Genomic DNA, 13,790 nt, shown 5'->3' on the forward strand with positions numbered 1-13,790 from the left:
ATTAAGCAAGTAATCAGCTTCGTAGAATTAGGCGTTAAATGGACCCTAAACTCAACTTTAAACTGTAATAGAATAACTTTGGCGTTCGTCAAATGTAGGTCTAAAGATCGGAATATGTCTCGATAATCTGGAACCCACGACAAATTTGAATCGGTTCAAAAGAAATGTTACTTTTCGAGGTCCCTCCAGGGTTCTTCCTCGCTCCGAAGGCTTTGGGGAGTGTTATCGATGTTGATGGTCCTTTGCCGGATATAGATCCGGTACGTTCCGGTAACAAAGCACCAATAAGGTACTAGTCCGACCATCTCGGGAACGATTTATATGGCCACATTAAAACTTCTAGGCCATCCCGCCCTCCCCATCCCCTGGGTCCTTGAGGAACTTAGGGCCGCCAGAGCCTCGGCTGTCAATTAAACATGATTCGCCACGGGGGGGTGAGGTTGGCAATTAGGTTGGAGAAGCTATATCTTGCGCTGGCAACCCCTTTAGAGAGTTGCGATACCCAACCCCTTGAATCAATTCGGTATTTTATTCGCCTCTTGCGACAGGCATACCTACCGGGTATATTCTAAGCTCTCTAACACGCTGAATCATATTTAGTCTTATTAATTGGTAAATTTGTATACTTATAAAAATAAATAAATAAATGTATGTCTTATTTTCAAAAATTTATGGAGATTTTACACCATTAAAAAGAATTTTTTTTTTTGGTTTTATTTATGTAAGCTTATATAACAGTGCTCCGCCCCATTCAATGGTTGCGACCCCTCACAAAATATGTAATGGAAGTCCAAGAAAACTGGCAGTTTCAACAGGGGCGGACCATAGGAAGACTGGTGTTAGAGGCGTAGGTTCCAAATCACAATTGAAAAGATGGCTAGTGTCATGTGGTGACACATCGCATGCAGGACATACATTACGTATGTCGGTAGGGTGTTTTCTTCTCCTATAAGAGTATAATATTGTATATTGATAAAAAAGTTCATCGGGTGCGTCCTGGTAAAGGGGTTCATCGATTCTGTGTGAATTTTGCCTTGGGCCTCCTCATGCTTGTCTGGATCAAGCGGCTATGTTGGCAGGTGCCGGGGTGTTTCCTTATGGAGTGTTCCTTTAACCCTTTTGGAGGCGGCGCTAAATCAAGCAGTTGTTTGCTGTTGTTGGGTGCTTAGCCCCATCCAATAGGTGTGACCGATCACAAATTGTCATCAATATCCTCTAACGGGAGTCCAAGGAAACTTGCTGTTTCAACAGGGGTGGACCATAATGAGAGGGGTGTTAGAGGCGTTGGTTCCACATTACAATGGAAGAGATGGTTGGTGTCATGTGGGGACACATTGCAAGTAGGGCACACATTTTTTATGTCGGGGTTGATTCTGGATAGGTAAGAGTTTAACCTGTTACAGTATCCAGATCGAAGTTGAGCTAGAGTGACTTGCTTTTCCCTAGGGAGTGTGCGTTCCTCTTCTGCAAGTTTAGGGTATTGTTCTTTGAGTACAGGATTCATCGGGAAATTCCTGACATAGAGGTCCGACGCCTGTTTGTGAAGTTCACTGAGGACCTGGTTGTGTTTTTGGCTTCATACGGCTGTGTTCTCAGGTGCCGTATTTCCTCATAATGCTTACGGAGATTACTCCTTAAGCCTCTGGGCGGTGTTGGCTCATCAATCAGATGTCTGTTGGGATGCCCAGGTTAACCCATTAAATTAGCAGTTGTTTGCTAGGGTGTACCGGTATGTGAACATTTAGCAAAAGCTGCCTATTCAGCATTTCGCTATGCTCTTTAATGCTGAGCTCTTTGGGCTCACTATGTAGGTGATATTTAGCGGTCATAAGGAGACATCCCGCGGCAGTTCTAATTGTAGCACTTTTACAGGCCTGCAGTATTTTCCAGTTTATGTTTTTAAGATCAGGAGACCAAACTGGTGACGCATAGCACATGAGTGCCCGGCCAATTGCTTTGTACGTAGTTCACAAAGTTTTTTTTTATGTTTTCCCAGAGTGCTGTCGGTAGCATGCGCCATGAAGTTCAGAGTATTACCGAACATTACTGTAGTTTACAATTGAGATTTTTTTTATAGAAAACGTATCTTGGTTTAAGTTTATTTAAATATTTTTGTTTAACAAAATTTCAAAGAAGAAAATTTTTGATGTTATAAAATTCAACATTGAAAAATAACATTTAGATACATATTGAAAATTATAAAAATTCAAAGTAATAAATTTACAAAGTTAAATTAAATTAATACAATTAATCTATTACTAATACCCTACAATTACCCCTAAGATCTTTGGGTGACTAACGGTCGGTGGCGTATCACCATCGACGTGAACGTCCAATATTTGCGCCATCTGTTCCTTCCACATCGTAAACAGAGTGGCCGTGGATTTTGTCGGTCATAATGCAGGTTGCACGAGGTGAAGAAACTAGAAAGATCGGGGAGATAGCTGTTTATTTTAGAAACTTATACTGTTTTCACACAGACGGCTTATTGAATAATAAAGGCAGTTTTCTACATTAAGACGCTTATTGAGCTCAATCTTCCCTACAAAATTCGAATCTATAATTATTTCATTAGTAACTAATCGAATGCCTAGTGAAGTCAAAAGCACAATGCAATTCTGTTGGGAGCGTTCAGTTTCTTAGTTTTTGGTGTGTTCAGTGCTCAAAAATGGCATTTGTCAAAGTAAATGTCATCGTCTGTCGAGCAGTTGTTTCTGTGTGAAAGCAAAAAATTTACGATTTCCTTAGAAGGTGAAATGAGATCATTAATTTTCTGTGTGAAAACAGTATAAGACTGTTTAGGCCATTTATTGTTCATGTCAAAAATTGGTCGGATAAAGTGGTATCAACGGATGCGCATCACTGCCAGTTATAAGAAACTAATTGCGAAATTTAACTCTTTCTAACTGTTCAAAAGTTATTTAAAACAAGTAAGGAAGGCTAAGTTCGCGTGTAACGGAACATTACATACTCCGCTGAGAGCTTTGGAGACAAATACTGGAGATATAAAATTTTACTTTTAAAAATTTTTTTTTTTAAGTGGGCGTGTTCGTTATCCGATTTTGCTAATTTTTATTGACAACACATATAGTTTTAGGACTAACGTTCCTGCCAAATTTCATCATGATATCTTCAACGACTGCCAATTTACAGCTTGCATAACTTTTATTAAATTAACTTTTATTAATTTTAAAAGTAGGCGGTGCCACGCCCATTGTCTAAAATTTTACTAATTTTTTATTCTGCGTCATAAGGTCAACCCACCTACCAAGTTTCATCGCTTCCGGCTTTGGTAATGAATTATAGCACTTTTTCGGTTTTTCGAAATTTTCGATATCGAAAAAGTGGGCGTGTTTAAGTCCGATTTCGTTCAATTTAAATAGCAATCTGAGATGAGTGCCTAGGAATTTACATACCAAATTTCATTAAGATACTTCAAATTTTACTCAAGTTATCGTGTTTACGGACAGACGGACGGACATGGCTAAAAGAATTTCTTTTTTCTCCCAGATCATTTTGATATATACAAGTCTATATATATCTCGATTAGTTTATGCCGTTACGGGGTACCGTTATGCGAACAAAATTAATATAATCTGTGAGCTCTGCTCACCAAGTTATTAAAACAAAACACTAAAAGTTTTATAATAAATTTATATGCTCACTTTGCATATTTTTTCAGAAAATTAATAATGAACGATGAATTCAAATACAATGACCCAAGGCGAACATGTTTTCAAATTGTCCTCAAGTTGTTAAAAAAAAGCAAATTACCCAAAAAAGGTGCCGATTTTTTAAAAAATTGTATATTGCGATTGGCTGAAAGAATAAGCGAGATCAGTGATGCAAAATTGTTTAGTAGGTTCTAGGGGCATAAACACCCCTGAAATGATTCTTACCTCATACTTAATTTGAGGATATATGTATGTACGTTTGAGAAGGGATTGAAAAATCACTTGGGCTTACATTCAAACATCTGTTGTTTATTTGCGAAACTATACAATAGCGTCTGAAATGTTAATTTTGATTTTCACACTTCATCCTTCAACACCCAAGTCTCCCGGTTTGACATTTCCTAAAGTTGGCGCCCCTATCCAAAACTATTACCTTGGAGTGATTGATTATAGCTTATCAACCAAGTTTAAATATCACCTACACGTTACGGCTCCTTTTACAAATGTGAATACATAGGAATATATATTTACCAGGCGAGGCTTCCTCCTTCGCACGAACACTCAAAATGGTGAAGCAAAAGCTTTCCCAATACAGTCGAACTAATGACCGTGTGTGCTACTACCCTAACGTAGTGGACAGTCGAACTAGTCTGAAAACTGAGGCTACCCGGTCATCCATAATGAGCTCTTATATCATAAGGCCGGGAAACAGCAGTTAACATCTTTCAACTTAAAATCGGTCGACTTTCATTCTAAAATATCTTTTTGATTTAAGGAAGACTATTGAAATCAAAGTTGTGAACACAAACGTCTGCAAATTTTGGTCTCCATTTTAAAATTTTTATCCAGGGTCCTTGTAAAATTTTAATAATGTAGATGCGCCAAGGATTATACGATTTTCACCCATGAGTTACGCAAAGACATCCACTTAGACTGCTTATAATTTCGAGGGCGGCATCCTTGGCGGTATAGTCACTCCCTAACATTTCAAAGTGTTTCTCTGGTGTAGCTCGGCAGCATAGCGCAACAAAAATATCCGTTAGAAAGTCTTCGGAGTTACACCTAGAGCTTCAAGGAAAGTGACGTCGACGAAGGTGTGAGTTCGAAGTCGCAATCCTATAGCTTCTGTGCAGACATATGGTGTGAGGGTCAGGAGGCGTGGTAGCGACTGGTGGTTTGGATTGCTACTGTTCGTACATCGGGGATTATAGCTCTTAATCATCGGGAATTGTAGCTCGAAAAAACTGGATGCGCCAAGGAGCCACAAATGATTTAAAGAATTTGTGTTCGCGACGATTATTAGGAGTTAGCCCCAGGTGAAACTACGCTTTGCACGATATATACAGACAAAAGTGTAACCATTTTATGTATCTCTATTTCTTTTCAGCAGACGCAGCAGTACCAATTCCAAAGGCGGGGATAGGTTCCAAGCCTCTCTGGAGTAAGTGAACGAGGGACAATCCCTCCCCAAGGAGCTACTCTGAAAATTTTTGAACGATCAGCGAGATTTTGAAGCAAAAACCCTGGACCTTTCCGAAATGGCCAAAACGTTGATTTCCTTAAACATGTACAAACAAAACCTTTCCTAAATACTATTTTTTTTAAATAGAAAAATCAAGCTTTTTAAAGTAGGAACACCGGCGTACACTGGCGCGCCACTCACGCCGCCGCCGCCGGTATATAATAGAGCCTACGCCGCCGCTGCCGATAAACTGATCGGCGTAAACCTCTAATTGGAATATTCCGTCTGGAAGGCTTCTTCAACCTCTGTGGGGGTGACGGTTATATGGGTGACAGGTCGTGTTTGTGTTTATGTCTCCGTCTGTTTTCACGACGTCTGGCCTTGTCTACTGAAAGATGCATTACAAATTGTCGGTGAAAGGCGCTCACGCCTGGAAAAAAATTTGGCGCCGAAAGCGATGGATACTTTATCATTGCGTTTTGTTGGATTAGGCGGGGATTTGACGGTTGTCTACAGTTTACCAATTCCCGCAAATAAGTTGCAGTTCTTTAGAAGTTTCTCCCATTTGGAACGTTTCTATTAATTTACCAGCCGCATAATATCCAAGTTGAGATTGCTAATATGGGATCCTCGAGGGTCGAGTGGTCTCGCTAGGTCACGTTCTCTTGCTAAGTTTGCAGTTTCAGTCGGGAAATGTGGTATGATTTCTGGTATTATACCGGCCGGATTAAAGCGTGCCGAAGCTGAACGCACACTCGCTTGGCTGAGTAGCGCGCTGATATCAGGCAATAGCCATTTCGCCAGCAGGTGGCAGGAGGAAGTTATATGTTAATTATTTCTAGGTTAACATCACATGACCGGATGGTTATGCCTTGACTTTCTAAAGTTTTGTCATTGCGGCTGATGTCGGGTTGCAATAGACTCTGGGAGTTAGCGCGCTGATATCAGGCAATAGCCATTTCGCCAGCAGGTGGCAGGAGGAAGTTATATGTTAATTATTTCTAGGTTAACATCACATGACCGGATGGTTATGCCTTGACTTTCTAAAGTTTTGTCATTGCGGCTGATGTTGTGTTGCAATAGACTCTGGGAGTTAGAGATGGGTGGATACGCCTTGAAGGATTTAGGCTTTGTCGAGTGTGCTGTCCGATTGATGCTGGAGTACCTGGTGTCGATGAGTTGCTACTTGTGTTTTGGCAGCATGGTGCACCGAATGTACCGGTTGGACGGTTGCAATTTCTAAGCCCCCGAGCATCTACGAAGGCCATCGGCCAAGGTATAAACTGCATTGAACCGATGTCGCGATCATAAATACTCTTAGCTGGCATACGGGGCACATCGTGTGGGGGACTGGGAGTTAATAACCCCTTCTTACGCGAGTGCATATACCGGAAAAGCATGGAGGGATGGGTATAAAAGCAGGTGCTAGGCATTGCGTTTATCCATGCTACGTAGATTTGATGGGTTAGAGCGACCGCATTAACCGGAATCACCGTTTGGCGCGAGCAACAGGGGGCAGTTGATGTAGGACGTCCTTGGAGGCGAACAGCAGGGAGCCAAAAAAGTTTTGTAGAACTTTTGGGGACGACGAACGTTGGGTTCAAACCCGGAAAAACCCGAACGATGCAACCATCTTTTATAAGTGACATTGGGAAGAGTGTGACCATTTGAGGTAGATCCTTTTCCGGCATATGCAGCAGATCCACATCCTGGGACCGGGTCCGCCCCTGTTGAAACAGCAAGTTTCCTTGGACTCCCGTTAGAGGATATTGATGACAATTTGTGATCGGCCACACCTATTGGATGGGGCGCAGCACTGCCACAACAACAACAACAACCGAGGTTATGTTCAATACCTTCCCTGATCAGGAGGGTACGGAGCAGTGCAGCGGCAAGGAGCTGCTCCGAGGATGACAATTTGAAGGAGGGACGCAACAAGTTACACTGATATGACAGCCCTTTGTCGGGGAAAAAACCCTGAGTCATTCCGGTACATAGAAGCGGCTGCCGTGGGAAGCGTTGAAACACAGATACTATCTGCACATGTTCGAAATACAATTTTTATACTCAGCGTGCTTTGCCCACAGAGTATATTAACTTTGATTGGATAACGGTTGGTTGTACAGGTATAAAGGAATAGAGATAGATATAGACTTCTAAATTTGATTGAGCCATGTCCGTCCGTCCGTCCGTCCGTTAGCAAGATAACTTGAGTAAATATTGAGATATCTTCATCAAATTTGGTACACTAGCTTATCTGGACCAAGAATAGATTGGTATTGAAAATGTGTGAAATCGGATGATAACCACTCCCACTTTTTATATATATAAAATTTTGGAAAAAACAAAAAACCTGATAATTTAGTAAATAATACACCTAGAATGTTGAAATTTGACGTGTGGACTGATATTGACTCTTGATACAAATTTGGAAAATTTTTTTAAAATGGGCGTGGCACCGCCCACTTGTGATAAAATCAATTTTACAAATATTATTAATCATAAAGCAAAAACCGTTAAACCTATCGTAACAATTATTTTTATTGTGCCAAGTAAGAATTTTAATAATATTTTTATTGGAGCTTTTTCGTAACATAATTCGGCAGATAGGCTGCCTTTACTATAAGGAATGCCTTGAAGAAATATTAACGAAATCGGTTAAGGACCACGCCCACTTTTATATAAAAGATTTTTAAAAGGGTCGTGGACGAATAAAATAAGCTATATCTTTGCAAAAAAGAGCTCTATATCAATGGTATTTCATTTTCTAAGTGGATTTATAACAATAAATAGGAAAAACTTCAAATTTAAAAAAATGGGCGTGGCACCTCCCCTTTTATATTAAACAATTTTCTATGTTTCGGGAGCCATAACACGAACAAAAATTAACGGATCGTAATAAAATTGGGTACACAAATTTTCCCTATGGCAGGAAATATTTGTTGGAAAAATGGACCATATTGGTTAAAGACCACGCCCACTTTTATATAAAAGATTTTTAAAAGGGTCGTAGACGAGTATAATAAGCGAAAAAGAGCTTTGTGTCAATAGAATTTTACTTTCTAAATTGAATTATAACATTAAATTGGAAAACACTAAAATGTGGAGAAATTTTTTTTTAAATAGGCGGTGCCACGTGTTATGTAGAAAAGTAATTTATCTGAAATGAAATGTACAATTGAAGCTCACGCTGAGTATATAATGTTCGGTTACACCCGAACTTAGACACCTTTGCTTGTTAATTATAAGCTTTTTGATTAATAACTTAAACGGAATTTAAACTATAACCGAAACAATCTAGTTGCACATAACTCAAGTGCGATGGGAGTTTATCCCTATACAAACGCACTGTCACTGCGAATGATGGCTCCTGCAAAGTAAACAGCGGGAGCGTGAGAAAAAATTTATTAATCAAATGCTATGTACACCTATTATGTGTATATCAAAAGCACTAGGCAAGGAACTATTCACATATAAAATTAAGGTGTGCTTTAAATATACCCAGCAGGGTTCTAAATTTAAAAGAAGGGTTGTGCGTGTATGTAACTAGCGGGTATCTTGAATCCAGCCTTTGCAACCCTTTTCAAATTGCAGGTGATGCACCCGCAAATTTGATTATATCCGACCGGACTCTTTCTATCTGATCAGATTATTATTAATATCCGACCGGATTTTGGACATTGACGAAAAAAATTTTGATAAAAAATATATCAAAAAGTTTCGTAGTAGGAGTAGTATATATTTATTTTAACAAATCACTGTATTCTGCTTCTTATGACTAAAGCTACTACGAAAATCTAACAAACATAAATAAAATAAATAAATAAAAGTACAAAATCGCGACAATAACAGAATTTGTTGCGTGTCGCATTGCATGTTAAATAAATTGCTTACAAGCTATGAGAATTCGTTTAATATTAAGTTCCTGAATTTAATGCTGTCTGCAAGAAAATTGGCAAGAGAGTCGAAATTATATCCATTTAAAATAGCAATGATCTTTGCCATATCTAAAGTGGCTTCCCCAAAATAGAGCAAACGGATATTGTTATATATAGGACATGAACCAATAAAGTGATAAGCGTCTTCTGCCACCTGCAAGTTACACACTGTGCAAAATGGAGACGATATGTTTTTGTAAGCTCTTGCGTTTAGGTTCAGCAAACCTCCCCTTGCACGTAGAATTAAGCTAACGGCATAAGCGGTGAAATCATCCGTGGAATATGAACTCTCTAATGGCACTAACATAGGGTACAGATCGTGGGTAGTAGACTTTTAAGCCATTTCTAGGATCATACTCGTATTACTCTCAGCAAAGCGATCTAAAAGCGAAGACGTGAAAACCTGAATATTAGCTATTGAAAATTCCGTAATGAAAGGTAAATTAAATCTGTTAGCGAGTTCTTTCCAAATGTTTGCCCATGAGATCCCCAACTTGGCTGTCTCCACTGCCAGGATGCGAGGTAGTCTGTCATGAGTAAGTCTGAGACAACGAGCAATATAAAGCATGTGTAGACGGAGCGTGTGTAAATATAGGGGTTGCAAACCTGTTTCCAGATGCAGCATGTAATTTGGCGTGTTAGAGGGAAGGAAAATCAGCTTTTTTATAAAAAATCTAAAGAGTTTCTCGACTTGGTCGAAATGGGCGACTCCTCATACTTGTGCGCCATGTAACATGATGGACCTGGAAGCAGCCTCAAAGATTTTTATTTTCTGGCTCAAACAGATACGGGGGTTGTTAATGTAGTTCAACCCCGTTGCGTTGATAGCGTTTTTAGCATCCACGAACTTTGAATCTAAGTGCTTTGTAAAAGATAACTGACAAGTGAGGAGAACACCTAAGTATTTGTATTCGTTAACTATTTCAATGTCTTCACTGCCATAAGACCATTTCCAGGATCCAGGCATCCTACGACATTTCCTAAATATCATGATTTTCGACTTGCTCAGGTTGACAGTTATTGCCCATTGGCTACAGTAGTCGCAAAGGGAGTTTATCATTTCCTGAAGCTCTTCAGGAGATTGAGCAAGTAGGACCAAATCATCCGCATACATAAGTATCTTTACCTTACTGTTATCTACCATGACGCCCCCGCACAGATAATCATTCAAGTCATTTAAGTATAAAGAAGATAAAATCGGACTTAAAAGACAGCCTTGACGGACCCCGTGATTTACAGGGAAAGATTCGGACAGTTTGCCGTCGAACAAAACCTTACAAGATGTATTAGCGTAGATAAGACCAAAATTTCAATCATATGAGTAGAAATACCATATGATGCTAGTTTGTAAAAGACCATATTGCGGGGAATCGTATCAAAAGCAGACGAGAAGTCTACAAAGAAGGCAAAAGTTCTTCTGCTGCGTGAAAATTTTAGATTGACAATACTTGAAAGCATAAAGATATTGTCTATTGTCGAATATCCCCTCCGACACCCCGCTTGCGACTCATCCAAGATATTGTTACAATCGATCCAAGCATTTATGCGGTTCAGTAAGAGCCCAGAAAAGATTTTGTAGATAGTATCTAAAAGAGACAAACCTCTGTAATTTGTGGTAATGTTAGGGTCACCTTTTTTGAAAAGAGCGATGAAGATTGCGGAACTGAAAGAGGAAGGGATCTGCTTTCTCACGTATATCAAATTTAGAAACGCCAGCAGTTCATTGAGGAAACATTGCGGAGCAAATTTATAAAACTCATAACATACGCCATCCTGCCCTGGGGCTTTATTGCATTTGGTACTATCTATAACCACTTGAAGTTCCCAGTAGTCGAAAGGAGCATCAAGAAAGGGGTCAGTGCGCTGAGGCATAGCCCAGTGTACACACGAGTCAATGTTATGGCGAAAAAGAAGATCCTTGAAGTGGGAGTAGAAACCATGGATTTGGAGGTTGGAGCTTACTTTACAGCGGATCTTTTTGAGAGAGTTTGCTAAACGCCACCAATCGCTTGAATTTCTAACAGTGTTCAGCTGTTCAATCTCGTTGCATCTCCACTCTGTTGTTGTTGTTGTTGGCCATCTCCACTCTAGTTTCTTCCGGTTGCAAAGCGTAACATCTCTTTACGGAGAGCGAGATACTTCACCCTATCGCATTCAAAATTCCTCTTTCTCAGTATATTTAAAGCGTTCATTACCTGTTTGCGTAAGTTTGAGCACTGGCTGTCAAACCACTCATTGTTTTGTTTTTGCGGCTTTAAAAAATTTTGCATATATAAAATGAATTTGCTGCATTAGCGGGTAGCAAGTGTTTTATTTTCAACATAAGTTCTTTAAATCAATAGAAGGTCTGTTACATTTGTATACATATGTACATATTTATGCAGATATACTATCTTAGTCTTTAGATGTACGAGTACATACATACATGTTAAATAAAACTAATTGGATTTGGCGTGCATAGTATGTTTCTCTATCAGACTATTGTGGAGGGTAACATTTCAACATACAAACAGAAAATGTTAATTTTTTGCATATATTTTATTTACTTATATCGGCATGTGCTCGGTTTCCGGAATTCAGAATTTTAATTAAGAATATTTTCTTTTTTTCGTCAGACCTTTTGCATCATTTGTGGACTATTGACCAAACGTATGCGTTTCATGTCTGCGCTCCATAAGTGTTAAAAATGTAGAAAAGTAAAGAATAAAAGGATCGCAACAGAGGGTTAGGGGGTCAGAAAATACCCGCGGTAGGTATGCCTGTCGTAAGAGGCGACTAAAATACCAGATTCAAGGGGCTGTGTAGCGCAACCCTTTCGGGTTGCCAGCGCAATATATAGCTTCCCCAAACCCAATTGTCAAGCTCACCTATCCGTGGCGAATCCTGTTTCACTAACAGACGAGGCTCTGGCGACCCCAAGCTCCTCATGTAACTTGGGGGTGGGGAGGGAGGGATGGCCTGAAGGTTTAATGTGGCCATATAAATCGTTCCCGATGGTCGGGCTAGTTCCTTAATGATGCTGTGTACCGGAGCGTACCGGATTTGTATCCGGCAAAGGACCATCACATCGATAACACTCCCCAAAGCCTTCGGGGAGTAACCTTATCGCTACAACAACAACAACAACATCGGAACATAGTGCATCAGTGGTTTCTATAATTCTATGGCCTTATTGCTTTAGTTAGTAATATAATATTTCGTTATATCATTCAAATCCAGTAGTGATTGTATTATTGAAACACTAAGCTTATTGACTGTGTAGGCATGTATGACTGGACCAGTATAAAATGCAACATTTAATTACATTTGTATATACAATGTACAATCAATACATATAGTATGTATGTATATATGTGCATAACTGCAATTGGAATATGATTAAGCTGTTTATACATTTTTCAATTTTTATGTGTACTCACATGATCAGATGAATCTGCTGCAGAATTACGTTTGTCACCTTCCCCAGATTTTTCTCCAGCATCATCTCTGACATCCGTCTCGCCTTTCCTACGACGAATATCAGCCATATTTTTAGTCTCAACAGCAATGAACTATTCAAATCAGTTCAATTAATTTACTTTTTACAGTTTACACCAATCGGTTTTCAGTGCACTTATAATTTACAATTTTTTTTTTGTATTAATCACAATTAAGATGCTTCATAAAAATACTTCTTACAGTATTCAACCAAATACATACAAGTATGCTGTAGGCAAATAAATGGTTTTATTTTTGCACAAATTAGTAATAAAATAAATTTATTGCGTATTTTGTTCTTCTCGTCACTACAAACAAATTTTCACTGAAAAACTTTCTGATTTTCTTTTATGTTTATTTTTTTGTCATATATATTTATGTATGGATTGCCTCTTTGCGCCGTCGCCACCGATAGATTTTGTTCGTATGGTGGTTGATCTTTGTTAATACTGCTCCGACTCCAGCTGTGTCCACCTGCCACCACCTTTGTCTACACAATTAGTAAATTTATTTTAATGATAGCTGCATTCCACTTTTTTTTTGCATTTCCTTTGCATACATTAAGCAAATTTAACAACTATATAATTTGTTAATCCACATTAATGTGAATTTGACTATTTTAGCTTATTTTTCTGTTGTCTTATCAGGATTTGTTTCCATAAGGCAATGCAGTTATTTTTTTAATCAATAGTCAGGGTTGCCATTCCACACATATAATAATACGAAGTAGTACCATTTTCCATTGTCGGCGCTTTCAGTGAACACAATTTGTTTGATACATTACAAATATGTTTTCTTCAGATGAGTGATGGAAAATTTGTTATATGAAAATTACTTCTAAAATCTTGTATCACACTCATGGTTCAACTATATGGTTAAGAAAGTATTAAACATCTCACAATAGAAGAAGATGAAGTTTTGATCTCATTCGACGTAATATCCCTATTTACAAATATACCAATACATTTCGCAATACGTATTATAATGCAAAAATGGGATAAGTTGGAGAAATACACGAAAATAGATAAGAAACAATTCCAGGCGATACTTGATTTCTGCTTGCGTGATAATAATTATTTCACATGCAATAAAACTTTATATCAACAAATTTACGGAATGCCAATGGGCATTCCAACCATTGCAGATATCGTACTTGATAAAATTTTGAACGACAGCCTCGCTGAATAAAAAAGTAAAGACATATATAAATACGGCAACCAGCCTAATAAGAAAAATATA

At 38.7% G+C, this 13,790-nt stretch overlaps 1 protein-coding gene across 1 annotated transcript in view; it reads right to left on the reverse strand.

Moving 5' to 3' along the window:
• Cds (CDP-diacylglycerol synthase) overlaps positions 1–13,226 on the reverse strand; it is a 48,048-nt gene extending 34,822 nt beyond the window's left edge. The window contains exon 1 of the mRNA XM_067789358.1: positions 12,494–13,226. Coding sequence (XP_067645459.1) covers positions 12,494–12,601 — 108 coding nt within the window. The 5' untranslated portion in view covers positions 12,602–13,226. The remainder of the gene's footprint in view (positions 1–12,493) is intronic.
• Between the last annotated feature and the right edge of the window lie 564 nt (positions 13,227–13,790).

The sequence above is a fragment of the Eurosta solidaginis genome, chromosome 5, assembly GCF_040869045.1.
Source record: "Eurosta solidaginis isolate ZX-2024a chromosome 5, ASM4086904v1, whole genome shotgun sequence".
Classification (NCBI taxonomy): Eukaryota; Metazoa; Arthropoda; class Insecta; order Diptera; family Tephritidae; genus Eurosta; species Eurosta solidaginis.